The sequence below is a fragment of the Gossypium arboreum genome, chromosome 3 (assembly GCF_025698485.1).
Source record: "Gossypium arboreum isolate Shixiya-1 chromosome 3, ASM2569848v2, whole genome shotgun sequence".
Taxonomy (NCBI): domain Eukaryota; kingdom Viridiplantae; phylum Streptophyta; class Magnoliopsida; order Malvales; family Malvaceae; genus Gossypium; species Gossypium arboreum.
Window position 1 is genome coordinate 67,645,347 of NC_069072.1, and position 17,631 is coordinate 67,662,977.

The 17,631-nt window shown below is 34.7% G+C and overlaps 1 protein-coding gene across 1 annotated transcript; it reads right to left on the reverse strand.

The window, feature by feature from the left end:
* Positions 1–998: 998 nt before the first annotated feature.
* On the reverse strand, positions 999–4,763 carry LOC108457077 (phosphoethanolamine N-methyltransferase 1-like). The gene is made up of 12 exons (XM_017755899.2): positions 4,417–4,763; positions 4,104–4,228; positions 3,665–3,802; positions 3,449–3,586; positions 3,120–3,263; positions 2,886–2,996; positions 2,651–2,792; positions 2,004–2,284; positions 1,662–1,823; positions 1,533–1,586; positions 1,363–1,437; positions 999–1,275 (listed from the first exon to the last, which is right to left on the reverse strand). Exons 1-12 carry the CDS (start codon positions 4,427–4,429, stop codon positions 1,171–1,173), a joined length of 1,488 nt encoding a protein of 495 aa, XP_017611388.1. The 5' UTR covers positions 4,430–4,763; the 3' UTR covers positions 999–1,170.
* Positions 4,764–17,631: the final 12,868 nt, after the last annotated feature.

Below are 17,631 nucleotides of genomic sequence, written 5' to 3' on the forward strand. Positions count from 1 at the left end.
GGAAGTACTAAAAATTGGTAAAAAAAAATGATGATTTAAATTTTAAAAACGATATTGTTAAGAAAAATAATTATGAATTTTGAATATGAATAATATTAAAAGAAAAATAATAATAACATTTTTATCAATTGAAGGATTATTATTTGTATATATTTACTTTTATTTTATTGACAAGAAAAATAATAAAAAATCTGGAACTTATCTAGGTTTGAAATATATTGATTCAATTTAAATTAAGGTTGAGCGAGAAAACCGATGAAATCAAAATTTGAATTGAGATATTTGTTGGTTTATGTAATGAAACTTCAAAATTGTGGTTACCCAAAATTTAACCTAATTTTAATTTTTATTTAATATATAATTTAATTTAATTTTTATGATGTAAAAAAATATTTTATATTTAAAATAGTGAAAATGATTTAAAGTTTTAAAAATTTTTAAAAAATTTATGAAAAAGGCATTGATATTTTATTAAATAATATTCAAAAGTCATAAAATAAAACTTATTTTATCAAAAGTCTAAAAAATTTTTAAAAATAAATATGAAAAAATCGAAAACAGAATTGAAGCTAATGGAATTATAATGGAGGATTTAACAAATCTATAAAACTCCACCAAATCCATATCTCACCCTAATTCAAATAACATTGTAATTATCTAATTTTTAAATTGTTTTGAATAATCCATGATAATTTTATTTGATTATTGATTTTTTGTAATTCTTGATTTGGTGTTTAGAGTTTTTAACTTCATTTTAAGAAAATACACTTTATAACTTTTAAACATTATTTAATTCTTAAAAGTCCTTTTTATAAATATTTATTTTTCAAGTAGATAAATCTTTATACTGTACAGCGTTTTGTAAATTATTTTCACTATTTTATATATTTGTTTATACCTTTAAACTAAAATCACATATTCAGAAGTGAGATATGTTAGAAAGATATAATACCAAAACTTGGGTGACATCGGAACTATTTGGATTCAGACCATCCAAATTACTACTGGAAAAGGATAATTTATTCAAACCACAAACTTCATACTAATACCAAAATATCAAACTACAATAACAACTGATAATTGCAAGCAGGAAATAGTTTCTTGCACACATATGCCTAACTGCATTTATTTATTTACTTATTTAACATAAAGATGAGCAGGCAGCAGGATTTAATTCTTCTTCTTCTTGGCAAGGAAAAGGCCCCATCTCTGCTCCCCTGATGAGCTTCTTATCAGCTTTGCCTTCCATCCACCAACTATTTCATCATAGTCTTCCTGAATTTTCACCAAAACATTATTATGTACCATTACTAACATCCCAACTCGATAGGTTTAACAAGATGATGGAAAAGGAAACCTAACCTTAGAGAAGTCAGAGATGAATGCATCCTTCTCTTTCTCCACTTGGTTCAATTCACGCCGCAGAACTTGTAAGAACTAAAACCACCACCACAACAACATTCCATTAGCCTTTCATAACCATATTCAAAAACATGACTAACTAAAAATCAATTTGATAGTCTTATCTGAACCTGATCGGTTCGATCCTCTGCAAGAATCACATCAAAACCAGCATCCTCAAGCATCTGCAAACAATAACACAAGGCAGATCAACAAGTGTATGAAATGGAAACAGCAAATGATTATTAATTTGAATATACCTGTCCATATGATTTTACATCATGAAGATCATAGCCTCTCTGCTTGATATACTCAGCAAACTCCCTGGATGGAGTCTTGGAACTTTTGCAGTAATCACTTATGAGGAGTTTGCCTCCTGGCTTCAACCATTTGTAGAAAGATCTAAACAGTGCAGGTTTGTCCTGAAAGTCGATTTTTGATGCAAAAATATGAGAATAACAAAGTGGATCGAGAAAAGCCCAAATGATTTATGGTTTTTCAAATAGCAACTTCCATTCTTATTTTGATGCCTATGCTCAACTTCTAAATCTTTAAATCACTTTAAAAGGAAAACTTTCTTATTTGTTATCTAGTCCTCTTACATGAATGTGTAGAATAGTGTCACGGCTGTAGATAACATCAAAACTGTTGTCCGGATAAACCTTCTTGGTGCAATCAGCAACTTCAAATTCCACTGAGCATTTCAGTCCAGTAGCTCGTTCAAGAGCAAAGGATATCATGTTTACAGAGAGGTCGATGCCCACAACATGAACATCAAATTCCTCAGCCATATAAATGTCACCTCCACCAATGCCACAGCCAACATCTAGGACCTTTTGGCCAGGCTTAAGATCTAACTTCCCCACAAATTCTTTTGTTGTTTCTGCTCAAAAACAAGTTCATATAAGGGGGATGCTGATGCGATAGAACTAACTAAATAAGAGAAACTATGACAAAGGGTGAAGCCTAAGAGGAAGTTACAAATGCAGCGGATACCCTCTATAATCTCAGTAGTTTTGAGGTTCAGATATTACACTGGAAAAGATGAAATTTCTACTCCAAAACCATTTCTGCTACTTGGTATACAAATCCCGGTATGTGGTATTAAAATTTAATACAGTAAGTGAGAAAATTTTACTGTTTAACATGCATGTTTCATCTTTCCTTCCCTATTTCTGTACTTATGTGTAACAAATTCCTTTAATAAAAGATGTAGAACAAATAAAAACATTTCGTTGAAGAAGGATACCAATTCCTCCTGTGCTCACATATCCTGGTCCAAAGACACGCTCATAACGGAGAATGCTATTAGATTTGTACTGAACAGAATCCAAGAAGCGCTGGAATCCCTTATCATTATCTGAAACAACTTTTTGGAAGATCCAGCAAATCTGAATATGCAAACAATATGTTGCACCTTGTCAGTAAATTTAAAATTCAACAACAAAATATATATACTAATCAATGAGATCATTTTCTGTTGCCTGATTCTGATTCTTTTTGTTCTTAACATAAGCTCCAATGCACTTGCAGCCAACAAGAGAAAGTTCAAATGAATTTCCAGAATCATCAGTTGCTTGGCATTCTTTAAAGACCTGTGTTATAATACATGAAAAACGTATGTTTGAATATGAAAGAAAGATTAGATCACTTTGTTTCATACATATTTCAGTCCTCAGGTCACATGACATCTAATCAAAGATAAGTTCAAGTAAAACCTTAGTGTAAAATCTGGGCTCGCGATAGTGAGTTGGGTTGTTCTTTCTCTTGCAATCACCAGATTGATGAAAGCAAGACTCCCTGAAGAAAATATGCCCACCAACCTTCAACCACTTGAGCATCCTTTCGGCCAAATTCTCAACCTGCATTTAATAATACTTTCAGACAGATATACTCAAAAATATGCTTTATTAGAAATTTGAAAGCCAAAAATGGGGTAGCCGAATTCAGCAAGTAAAAAAAAATTGAAATCAATAGCTAATTTGCCCCTAAGAACTCTCTTTTTTTTTTTTTTCCATGTTATTGAAGAAGAAGCAACAAAAATCACCTCTTTATCTGAGAGATACATCAACAGCCAGTTTGAGAAAATCAAGTCCAATGATCCTTCTGTAAAAGCCAAATCAGGGGAAGTGACATCCGCACAGAGGAATTTGACGTTCTTATAATGCCCATTGATGGTTTCATTCTGCAATTAATGAAATCCAGTCAAGTCCCTTATTAATTAGCAAACTAAAAATTTTCTGTCAGGTTGAGTTTCAATGACCTTCTTTATAACATTCTCAATGAAGTCTAATGCTATAACATGACCAGCCTTCTTAGCTAAGTCACCAGTAAATCGACCAATGCCAGCTCCTAGTTCCAAAATGGTTTTCCCTTCATACGGTGGGAGTAAGGAGAGCACCTGCAAATATCAACAATGAAATTTAGGAATCTAAATAACAACTGAAGTTTAAAATTAAGTACAAAAGAACAGCAGCAACAATTAAAAGGCAATAATAAGCATAAATGCTCATTAAACTATGGTTTCATGATAACAACTGAAGATATTAATAGATAAACAATTTTTACTTAAATATGAAAGCCAAAAAGGAAATAAATTTAAAACTGTAAATATAGTTAAAAATGAACTTGTTAAATTAACTTAATGAAGAAAAAAATAAACAATGCAGAAAACAAAAAGGAAGGAAGAAAGGAAATATTACTTCGGGACGTTCTTCTTTGTCAATATCAGCGGCTTTGGAGTCGAGCATCATAGCCTCCACCGTAAGATCAACCGAGTGTTCAATCCAGTAATTCTTTTGAACTTTGCGTTCATCTCCTACAAATCCTATATATAATTTACAGAACAATCAAATTTTAAATTTTCTTCTTAAATATTAGTTAAAGGTCGATGAGAGATCCATGTGTGGGTTCGCAAATGTTGATTAAACAATGTCAATCCATTCCAATTGTCCTTTGGTTCTAAGTTGAAAAAAACAACGCAAGAAATGATCAATATGAAGGTGGAGATCTCACCGTTAGCCGCCATGGTTAACAGAGAAGATCTCTAGTGAGCTCTGAGAGGAATTGATTTTTTTTTAAGATATTTTTTTTATTTTTTAATGGGGAGTGAAAAGGGGAACTAAAATCCTTCGACAGCAAGCCGAGATCTGGAGAAAGACCTTGATCTACGGTTGTTAGTCCTTCCTCTCTGTTGCATCAGACACAGAGATGCAACCTAAGCCAAATTATTGATACTACTATTACTCTCACTCTCTCTCTCACACACAGCAATTGCCAATTTCTACTGCTTCTGGTGCGGGAAACTGAGAATGCTTCATCTCGCCTTTTATAGAGTAAGGGCTGGGGAAATGCTAGACCTGATTATAATTTGGGTCGGGTCGGATCAATGCATTATGTTAACAAATCTAAGGCCTGTTTAGGTAGACGACAAAACAAATCAAATCAAATCAATATCAGAAAATCGTAAAAATACTGATTTGTATAACCGAATCCAAATTTATTTACATTCAACTGTATTAATTTTGCTTAATATATATATATTACTAACACTGAATCCATTGCCACAAATGTAAACTGACTCAATCAATTTTTTCTTAAAAAACTTATTATCTCCATAGTGTTCAAAATTTTATTAATATCATTTTTTTGTTAAAAAAGCTTAAGCTCCTAATATCTCGTTTTAAGATTTAAATTTTATAGTTTTTTTAAGTGGTATAAATATTATAAAAATATATGTAAGATATTTTGTCAATCACAAAATAAAATTAAACTATTACTTTACAATCATATTAAGAATTGGCATAGTTAACAAATTAAATTAAACTCATGATAGTTGCACATAGTGGAACTTCGAGATTCATGCATATAATTGCAAATGATTAGTCTCAAACTAGAATAATCAAAGCTCAAGGGCTTCGCCTTTGCCAATTGAACCAAGACTTCATTAGCTAAAGCCTATAATTAGTTTAGAGATGGTATAAAAGAATTTATTATGCTTAAAAAGCTCATTTTACTTTTAATTTGGGTTAAAATGTGCTCTTAGTACTTAAATTTGTATAAAATTGAGATTTTAGTTTAAAAGTTAAAATTTTAATTTTTTTATTTTCAATTTAAAAATTCTAATCTAATTATTATTGTTGTTGGTAGTTTCATCAAAATTTTTAATTTAACATGTTTATTTTTTCAATCATATGATACATTACATGAATACAATGTGATTAAAATTTTATTTTTCTAACTCAATCAAATTCTCTCAAATACCAAATAAATTTTAACTCCACAAATGGTCAAAGTGTGACGACAAATCAAGCAGTAAAATAGCTTAATAGTGTCATCTGTCCAAAATTTCATTCGATAAGGGTAGAGTTTGGATGAAAATATTAGTTTCAAACTATGTGTTTAAACAATATATATATACACAAACACGTTTGAATAACTTTAATTTTGCATAGTTTTACACCCGTATTGATGAATCTCTTTCTAAATTTTCATATATTTATGTACTACATGAAATTAATTTATAATAATATATGACGATATTGTACTGTAAATATTAAAAAATATATGTTAAGCTTTTATATTTAATATTTTTGATAAAAATTATATTAAATATTAAATATTAAATATTAAATTAAAATATTATATTTTTATAAAAATTAAAATATATAAATATATTTAAAACGAATTTGTATTAATTATTTACAAATTTATGCTATTTAAACAAAATTTTAAGCTTATAAATTAGACCAACATAAATATACCTATATAAATAAAGTTTGTTTTAAATAAATAAAAGAGATTGTATTTTTAATAAATTGTTGTGTTATAAATTTAAATTAAAAACATAGAAAAAGATTTATTTCTCTTAGTAATATTAAAATAGGGGATAATCAATTAAAAAGAATTATTGTGCTGAATGCTGAGTCTACTTTAAATATGCACCACAATTTTTATTTTGAGTTTAAATTTTAAATATAATCCTCTCAAATATCACATGAATTCCAATTTCCAAGTGAACAAATGGTTAAGCTTTGGGACAGGTGTTGCGAATGAAAATAACATGAAATAGACCCCACGTCCAACCTCTATATATTTATCAAAAGTTTCTTTTAAATGGGTTCGAATTTCCGCGTGAATGTGTTATTAATCCTTGGAAACTTGTTTGCCAGTAAGGTTTATTTTTGAAATGAAATTTGGAACACACACACCAATTTTCTGGTTTAAAGAAACAAATGATTGCTTTCCATACATGGCAACCTATTGTCTCCTCAATTGTTCAATAATTGACTGGGTAACTTTTAATTGGGTTTTTTTTTATGATATAAAATTTTAATATATTTATGAAAAATTTATTTATTTTTGTGATTTTCTTTAATTTTTACTGGACCTAGTTCTTCGAATCAATTACAATTTATAGTTTATGGAGCTCAATCATCATATTTGATAACACCTTAAGGATTCTAGTTTATATGTTGCATCTATGATGGCAAAATTGAATGTCATTCTGGATTTGGTTGCCACCTTGAGGGAAATATAGATGGCAGAAACTTTTACATTTCATTTTCCTTACGAGGAAGTGGCCATTGCGCTCAAAGATATCGTTTTAATAACTGACATTCTATTTGACAAGGTTGATGATTCATGCTTACACCATGTGGAGTTATGCCTTGTACTTTTTGGCTTTTCCTCTCCCAATTAAACTATGTGTTTAGTTTTTCACTTAAACTCCAATTAGTGTAGTTTTTTTTTTAATATTAGTTTTCCTTTTAAACTCTTATTAGTGTAGGTTATTTTAATATTATTTGACCTATAAATTTAGCCTATAACTAGACCTTTTTTCCACCTTAGAAAAAACCAATTACATATTTAGGTATTAGCTTTTACAAGCTTTTAGAGAATTTTGTGTTTATGTTTTAAGGGTTTTAATTTTCGGTTTCAAGGTTTAGCTTATCTCTATTTAGCTTATCTCTATCTTCTGTACTCTTTGTTTTTTCCATTTTAGTAAAATTATCTTTACCCGTGATTTTTTATCCTCTTCGAAGGGGTTTTTCCACGTAAAATATTTGTGTTCAATCTTTTTTTATTTCTTTGTTATTTTACTTGTTTGTTAATTAACCGAGTTGATCCCCAACAAACTGGTATCAGAGCTAATTTGATTTTCGTAATCAACCTGTTCAGAGATGGCAACAATAAGGTTTGATATTGATAAGATCAATGACATCACAAATTTTAATCTGTGGCAAGTTCAGATAACAAGAATTTTGATTCAAGGCGATCTTGAGAAGGTCCTTATAGAGAAGAAGCTTAAAGACATGAATAAATCAGAACAGGATAGGTTAGATAAAAAGGTTCTATCCAGGATTCAATTATGTCTAACAAATAATGTGTTGCAGGAGGTTTTGATGGAGAAAACGACATTCACCCTATGGAAAATGTTAGAAACCCTTTACGTGAAAAAGTCTCTAACTAACCGATTAGTGTTGAAACAGTGGTTGTGCATGTTCCGCATGAATGAAGGTGAGCACCTTAGAGATCACATCATTCAATTTAATATTCTTTTGAATGATTTAAAAAATGTTAAGATTCAAATTAATAATGAAGATCAGACTATGCTATTATTGTGCTCTTTACCCCCTTCATACAAGTTTTTCAGGGAAACCTGTTTTATGACAGAGATAATCTCTCATTCGAAGATGTAAAGGGTCATCTGTCGAGTAAAGAAAAACTCGATAGTGAATTTGGTTTGAATAGCATGTAACACTTTGATTTTGGGCCTAGTCGGAACAACGGTTTCAGAACCACAAATCTGACGGTGAAAATTTTATTTTTATTATATTTTTATGGTCTACGATTTCACGGAATAATTTAGTGAAAATTTCGTTCGAAAATTTTGACATACGGGCACTTAATTTAGTCAAAAAGACTAAATCGTAAAAAGTACAAAAGTTGAGTTCTACATACTAGTGTCATGGGTTGCGCATGGGAGCCCGCAACCATGACACATCTGTGCGATCCATCAAGAATGAACGAGGTCATTCGGCCCAATCGGACTGGCCCGTTGCTTGAAGAGATTGAAGGTCCATCTACAAGCTTGACAAATATGGAAACATGATCTTCGAAGATATGCAATCTTAGATATGATATGTAATCTTAGAAGATATGATTTTGTAATCTTAGAGATTTGATTTGTAGATACCCTTTAATAGTATCTGTTGATGTACTTGATTTGTAACGTTAGATTTGGAGAGGCTCAACTATAAATAGAGGCCTCTCCCCTCATTGTAAATCACTTGAGTTTTTTTGAGCAATAAGAATTCTTGAGAGCATTCACTCAAAATTCTCTCTCTCTTGTGTTCTTATTTTCTGTGGTTTATTCTTATTTTGTTCTTCGTTCTTCTTGTTGGTTTTCGAGTTGCTTTCGTTTGAGTTGGGTTTTTGTGGAGGAATTTTGTTGAATCCTCATATTGTAGGAGTTAGGCTGACTTAGGCGTTTTTGGGAGGGAGAAACTGCCTAAGGCCACAAGGATTGTGAGGCACAGTTGGTATCTGAGCCAGTTTTCGAAAGCACTTTTGAGAGATGTCAAAAGAAGTTGTCGATCAGAATAAGCCAATGGAGACCCGTGGGAGGGCTAGAAAGGCGAGTCGATCGAAGGATATGTTGTCGAGCTTGGGAAATCGAGTGATTAATCTCGAAGAGTCCATTGGTAACATGAAGGAGACACTCAAAGTGGTCCTGATCCACATGGAGGAACTAAGGGAAGATAGCAAGGAGTTCATGTTGGACACTCTCAGATCCACTTCGGACAAACTGACGGTGAGGGACGAAGCTTTTGAGGCCCTGGTGACTGCCATGAAAGAGGAGATTGCTGAGTTTAAGGGGGAGTTCACAATCTGTAAGGCTACCCTGAAAAGTGGGATGTTGGCTTTGGGACCGAAGCAACTTCATGTGGATGTTCCAAAACCCGAGAAGTTCAAGGGGACTAGGTCCGCAAGAGAAGTGGACAACTTCCTGTGGGAATTGGAGTAATATTTTCGAGCAATGGGCATTATGGATGATGCCACCAAGATAAACACTACTTTAATTTACTTTTCTGATGTTGCTCTCTTATGGTGGAGACGTAGGTCCACGGATGAGAAACGTGGAGGAACAACTATTGGAACTTGGGAGGAGTTCCAAAGAGAGCTGAAGAAGCAGTTCTATCCCCAACATGCTGAAAAGGAGGCTCGTGTTAAGTTACGCTAGCTTACACAACAAGGCACCGTTCGAGATTATGTTCGAGAATTCAGTGAGTTGATGCTTTAGATCTCATACTTGAATGAGAAGGAATCATTCTATTGGTTCGAGGATGGGCTAAAGATGTAGGCTAAGCAAGAGTTGCGTCGCCTAGGTATCACTGAATTGACCGTAGCCATGGCTGAGGCAGAAAATTTCTACGATGTTAGAGGAAGAAAGTTTGATAATAATGAGTCTTCCAAGCCCAAGTCGAGACCCAAAGGCAATGGTGGGGGAGACAAAGATCAAAGGGAAAAGAATGGCAAAGGCTCAATGGCTAGTCAAGGTAAGCCTTGGGATAGAAAGGGGCCCTTGAAATGCTATCTTTGCCAAGGCCCACATAGAATGAGCGTCTGTCTGAAAAAAGCCACTTTCCATGCCATAGAGGCGAGCGAGGAAGCCGAAGATGACACCAAAAGTCTTAATTCAATATTAGGTGGTGTCGAAGAGAAGGCAAGTAATGGGTTGATGTTTGTGGACATCATCGTAGCTGGCAGAGGATTGAATGCACTTGTTGATACTGGTGCGTCTGACTTATTCATGTCCGAAGAAATGGCGAAGGAACTTGGGCTCAAAGTTGAAGAGGATTCGAGATGAATTAAAACGGTGAACTCGGAAAGCATTCCCATAATGGGTGTGGCCAAAGGGGTGGAACTCAAACTTGGCGAGTGGATCGACAAAGGTAATCCGACTTGATGATTATGATTTTGTTGTTGGATTAAGCTTGCTTGACCGAGTGAATACGTATATTCATCCTTTTGAGAATTACATGATGATCTCTGATTCAAACCGTCGTTATATGGTGCAAATAAAAAGAAAGGGAAGCATGGAAGGAAAAATATTGTTGGCGATTCAATTTGCTAAAGGAGTACGTAGAAATGAAGTCTCCTATCTAGCTACCTTAAGGGAAAATGTGAAGGAGAAATTCGAGGGAGAAATCCCAAAGGAAGTGAAACAGTTGTTGAAGTCATTTCAAGATGTAATGCCCATGGAGTTGCCAAAAAAGTTGCCACTTAAGAGGGAGGTGGACCACAAGATTGAGTTGTTGCCTAATATTGAACTGCCAGCAAGGGCACCATATCGAATGGCCCCACCTGAGTTGGAGAAATTGCAGAAGCAATTGATGGAGCTGTTAGATGCCGGGTTCATTAGACCATCTAAAGCCCCATTCGGTGCACCTGTGCTATTCCAAAAGAAGCATGATGGGTTCTTGAGATTATGCATTGACTATAGAGCCTTAAATAAGATCACTGTGAAAAACAGGTACCCCATTCCTCTTATTGCAGATTTATTCGATCAACTTGGTAGCGCGAGATGGTTTACTAAGTTGGAATTGCGATCAGGGTACCATCAAGTGAGAGTCGCCAAAGGGGATGAGTCCAAGACAACTTGTGTGACTCGATATGGGTCTTTTGAGTTCCTTGTGATACCGTTTAGGTTGACGAATGCTCCAGCCACATTTTGCACCCTAATGAATAAGGTAGTACAACCCTTCTTAGATCGTTTTGTGGTTGTTTATCTTGATGATATTATGGTGTATAATAAGATGCTTGAGGAGCATGTGGGACATTTGAGAGAGGTGTTGCAAACCCTACGAGAAAATGAGCTGTATGTCAAGGAGGAGAAATGCTCACTTGCTCAACGGAATGTGCCATTTCTAGGCCATATTGTGGGAAGTGGCACGATTCGAATGGATGCTAGTAAAGTTAGAGCAATTGCCAATTGGAAGCCACCAACTAAGGTGACGGAATTGCGGTCTTTCTTTAGACTAGCAAATTATTACTATCGCTTCATTGAAGGCTATTCCAAGATCGCTGCACCCTTGACGGATTTGTTGAAAAAGGGTAAGGTATGGGATTGGGACCCTCAGTACGAGAAAGCCTTCAACCAATTAAAGCAAGCAATGATGAGTGAGCCTGTACTTGTGTTACCAGACTTTTCAAAGGCGTATGAGGTATACACGGATGCTTCGGATTACGCAATTGGGGGAGTGCTGATGCAAGATGGGCATCCCATTACTTTTTGAGAGCCGAAAGCTCAATGAGACGGAACGTAGATACACAGTCCAAGAGAAAGAGATGACTGCGGTGGTGCACTGTTTGCGCACATGGAGAAACTATTTGTTGGGTTTCAGGTTCGTGGTATTCACTGATAATGTTGCAAATAGTATTTCTTAACCCAGAAAAAGTTGTCCCCCAAGTAGGCTCGTTGGTAGATTTTCCTAGCGGAGTTTGATTTTAGCATGGAATACAAGCCGGGGAGTACCAACACTGTGCCTGATGCGTTTAGCTGGAAAATAGAATTTGCAACGATAAGCCAACCCGATAGTCCCCTATTGGCGTGCATTCAAGAAGGATTATCCCATGATCCCACAACCAAGAACTTGATTGAGCTTGCTAAAGAAGGAAGAACGAGGAGGTTTTGGCTCGAGAGAGAGTTACTATACACTCATGGGCAATGTCTGTATGTGCCTCAACACGGGAATTTGTGAAAAAAAGTCATGAAGGAATGTCATGATTCCAAATGGGCTGGCCTTCCAGGTATACACTGTACTTTGGCTCTCTTGGAAGATCGGTTTTATTGGCCTCACATGGGTAATGATGTGGAGACCTATGTGAAAACATGTTTGGTATGCCAACAAGACAAGGTCAAGTTGAAGGCTCCTGCTGGTTTGTTACAACCTTTGGCCATTCCGGAGCGCCCATGGGAAAGTTTATCCATGGACTTTATTTTGGGTTTACCTAAGTTGATGGATTTGTGAGTATTTTTTGTTGTGGTGGACAAGTTTTCGAAGTATGCAACTTTCATCCCCGCAACCAAGGAGTGTCCCGCTGAGGACACAGCTCACTTGTTCCTTATACATTTGGTGAAGTATTGGGGAGTACCACAGTCCATCGTCAGTTATCGAGATGAGCGATTCACGGGTCGATTTTGGACGGAGTTGTTCAAGTTAATGGGTTCAGACTTGAACTTTTCCACTAGTATGCATCCCCAAACTGATGGACAAACCGAACGAGTGAATGCATTGTTGGAGACGTATCTTCAGCATTATGTAAATGCGACGCAAAGAGATTGGCCGAAGTTGTTGGACATGGCCCAATTTTCGTACAACTTACAATGAAATGGTGCAACGAACCAGAGTCCGCTCGAGATAGTGATGGGGCAACAGCCACTTACACCCAATGCTGTTGCAACTTGTTATGCGGGATCGAATCCAGCAGCTTATCGATTTGCGAGGGATTGGCAAGAGCAAAACGATCTAGCTAGAGTTTGTCTACATAAAGCGAGTAAGCGCAACAAGAAGTGGGCGGATCAAAATCGAAGGGATGTACAATTCCAGGTTGGTGACCCAGTTCTTGCTAAACTACACCTGATTTTACGACATGATGGGTTACACAAAGGACTCGTACGATGATATGAGGGGCCATTTCGAGTTGTGAAGAAGGTAGGCAAGGTGGCCTACAAGCTTGAGTTGCCTAAGAAGCTTAAAGTCCATCTAGTATTCCATGTGAGTATGCTTAAGCCATTCCATGAAGATGAAGAAGACCCAAATCGAAGCAAGTCCCAACGAGCACCAATGGAGGTAAAAGTTACCTATGATCGAGAGGTCGAAAACATCGAGGTGGACCATGCGGTCAGACGGAAGTACTATCGACTGCAGCATGAATACCTAGTCCGATGGAAGGGATTTCCGGATAGTGAGACAAGTTGGAACCTGCTGAAGCCTTGTGGCAATTCCAAGACAAGATAGATCGGTACCATGCGGAGGACGCGACGAGGGCGTCGCTAGATTCGATGGGGGAGAATGTCATGGGTTGTGCATGGGAGCGCGCAACCATGACACATCTGTCCAATCCATCAAGAATGAAGGAGGTCATTTGGCCCAATCGGACTGGCCCGTTGCTTGAAAAGATTGAAGGTCCATCTACAAGCTCGACAAATATGGAAACATGATCTTCGAAGATATGCAACCTTAGATATGATATGTAATCTTAGAAGATATGATATGTAATCTTAGAAGATATGATTTTGTAATCTTAGAGATTTGATTTGTAGATACCCTTTAATCGTAGCCGTTGATGTACTTGATTTGTACCGTTAGATTTGGAGAGGCTTAACTATAAATAGAGACCTCTCCCCTCATTGTAAATCACTTGAGTTTTTTTGAGCAATAAGAATTCTTGAGAGCATTCACTCAAAATTCTCTCTCTCTTGTGTTCTTATTTTCTATGGCTTGTTCTTATTTTGTTCTTCGTTCATCTTGTTGGTTTTTGAGTTGCTTTCGTTTGAGTTGGGTTTTTGTGGAGGAATTTTGTTGAATCCTCATATTGTGGGAGTTAGGCTGACTTAGGAGTTTTCGGGAGGGAGAAACTGCCTAAGGCCGCACGGATTGTGAGGCACAAATCCTAAGTCCGTGCCACTAGAGGTGTCCAATTGTTATGAAATTTTAAATTGAGGGTCCTTAAATGGTAATTAGACCATTGGTTAATTGCTGGACAAAAATAGACATGAAATGGGTGAAATAACATATTTTTAAGTTAGGGGTATTTTGGTAAACTAATAATTAAAAGAATTAAAAAGGAAAATATGCCAAATTAGCTATCATCTTTTTCATTCAACCGTTTCTACCAGCAGCAGCCATGGTTAAGGTTTGTTCAAACTCCAAAGCTCTATCGTAAGTGCTCTCTAGCCCCGTTTTTAAAGTTCTTTACATTTTTGAAATCCCGGTAACTTGGTTAAGCTTATTCTAGCAATAATTTAACCTGGGGTTTATATTTGGAAAAATACCCATAGGTGAAATGTGTTTATTTTGATGTTTTATGGTAGAATATGAAGCTTAAAATTGTGTTAAACAACTTTTACTAAGCGATTTTACGTGAAAAGGAGTAAAACGACATAATCGGTAAAAATACCTAAAGTACAGAAGTACATGTTAGAGTGTGAATTTGATGTTTCTATAGAAGGGAAAAATTATCAGCATGTCATAAAACATAAGAAAATAGAATGACATTTAATTTACGAGCCTAGGGGCAAAAATGTAATTTTGACAAAGTTTAGGGGCAAAATTGTAATTTTTCCAAAATATGATTTTGTGTCAATTTAAATAATATGAGTCCTAATTAGGCTATATTTGTAATGATAGAGTAAGGAAAATTAAAATTCGGGCTAAAATCGGTAAAATACCAAGTTGTGGACAAAATGGTAAAAATGGCCATTTTCGTATACGAGGAAAATTGAAATTCGGGCTAAAATCAAAAAAATACCAAGTTGTGGACAAAATGGTAAAAATGACCATTTTCGTATACGAGGTAAGTTCGTGTGTTAATAATAATGCAATGCCATACTTGAATTGTAATTTTCTATTGTTATGGCATAAATTGTATGATTTGATATGTTTAGGAGAAGTTGATGGATGGTGTATATGATATGGAAAATGTGATGATTGTTGTGTCATGTGAAATTGAATGGCAAATTATTGTTACATGAATTGAATGTTAAATTACTATTACATGGGTTGTATGAATTGCTACACGGTTGTACCTGATGAGATTTCGACAAGTTTGTAAGTAAATAATTTATCAATTCTTTTTACTTTATTATATTTTGTTATCATATGAAATGTGGCTGCCTATAGAATGATTATTTGTTGTAATTTACAAATTGAAAAAGGACTATGAATAAATTTGTAACATGTTAGAAAGTGAGGAATTTCCCAATTGAGCCTTCAGAATAGAAACGATACGAATGATCTATTGTGAGGTCACGTGTGTAGTATTAAGTGCAGGCTACAACATGTACCGGATAATTGGTCGTATGTGTAGTACTAAGTGCAGGCTACTATGCGTACCCGATAACTTTGATTATGTGTGTAGTACTAAGTGCAGGCTACTACGTGTATCAGATGGTTAGGTTACATGTGTAGTACTAAGTGCAGGCTACTATGCTTACCGGATAACCTTGTCTATAAGTGTGAAAATATGTGCAGACAAGTGAGAATCAGTCACTATTCCGAAGTGTTCAACGAAAAAATTGATTAAGTAAAAATACATGTGAACATGATTATATGATGAATAAGTGCAGGTATATGTTTATGAAAATTATGAGCAATGTGCTTGATATATGAGTGAACTTCGATAAAAAAAAATGGATTAAGTGAAATTATGTAAGAGTGAATTTTAGTAGTAAAATAGTTTTGGACAGTAGCAGTTGCGTGGCTTTGAAAATTCACCAAAAATTGTGTAAGTTGAATTAAATTTCAAAAAAATTATGGAATTAAATATTAATGAGTCTATTTTCATATAAAAGAAACAAGGGGAGCAAAAGAGTTCTATATTATGTGATATTCTAATTTTTTTGAGACAGTGTCAGAATGAATTCGAGATCCCCTGTTTTGACTTGGAAAAATCAATAAAAATTTCAAAAAAATAACTATGAGCTATAATTTATATGAATATAATACTAAATGAGTTCAAGAGGAATGGACGGGAACATCATCCGAGTCCCAAAATATGAGATAAATAATTTTTAGTGAAGAGAGGTCAGAACTGTTGGACAACAAAATAGGGGAAACTTTAATGAATAAACTGTACTAATTGGCTAAACCAAAAATTCTATACATTTTATGGGAGAAAGGCATATGAGTCTAGTTTCAAGTAAAATTAACGAAACTAAATTTGGAGTTTTGTAGCTCAGATATGAATGATTTAGTAATCAGTAACTTCGATAAAACAGCTTAACTTTGAACATGTGTAATTGTACAATTATAGTGTTTTATCTTGAAAAGCATGTTAGTAATTGCTTATTAATTTCATATGGACTTACTAAGCGTAAAGCTTACCCATCCTCTCCATTTCTTTAGTATTGGCAGGTCGGCTCGGGTTGGAGATCGTCGGAGGCAAAATCACACTATCAAACTATCATTTTTGGGAGACTTAATTCAAATATTAGAAATATCAAGTGAGTGGCATGTATAGGAAGTTGGTTTGTGATATGTATTATTATTATGACTTTGACCATACGTATTAGTTTGCATTGAGTTATCGTATATGATCATGAGATGTGGTCCTTATCCATTATAGTTTATAAGTTTAATTAATCATGCCATGTCCAATGTTTTGATGTGATGATATAGTTAACTTTTTTTTGTTATGCAGGATTGGTAATACATCAGGTAAGTTAAATGCAGGCCAGTGGATTATGAATTAAATGGAAATGAGTAATGTTGCCTTGAATATGGATGTTGAATGGACAAATTGGTAACTACATTATGATGGTATAAAATAAGAATAAGATTTAGCATGTCTAGTTCTAGTTAATGTAAGAATGTATATTATATACAGGATGGTAAGCAAATATGTTTAAATTGAATGACATGTTATTGCATGATTATGGATGTGTAAGTGCTCATTTATGCCACGTTATGTCTTTAAATATGAGTCTATGCATGTGTTCGAACAGTTTTGAATTAAATAAATTTTTATGGCCTGACTTTCGTCTTTGTGTATAGTTAAGTCTGGCAATGCCTCGTACCTTGTTTCGGCCTTAGATACGGGTAAGGGGTGTTACTTTTGGTGGTATCAGAGCTATGGTTTAGTAGGTTCTCGGACTAACCTAGCCTGTGTAAAAGTCTAGTTATACATGCCACGGATCCGTGATAGTATGATGTCTCCCGACGCTTAAGAGCACCGTCTTATTTAGACAAAGGTACTTTCCAACTGAGTTGCACCGACCATGTTCAAGGTGATTGAAGGTATTTGAGTAAAATTATGATTATGGTAAGTCTCGGTACAGAAAAGTATGAATAAAAGTTTATGATATACATGTGATAACATGTGATATAAAAGTTTATGTTGTGATAAATATCTATATTTGCTTAATGCTCATATGATGTAGTGCACTTGGCTTACTTGACAAGTTGGATGGGATAATTGGAAAATTGGTGTAAACCAACATGA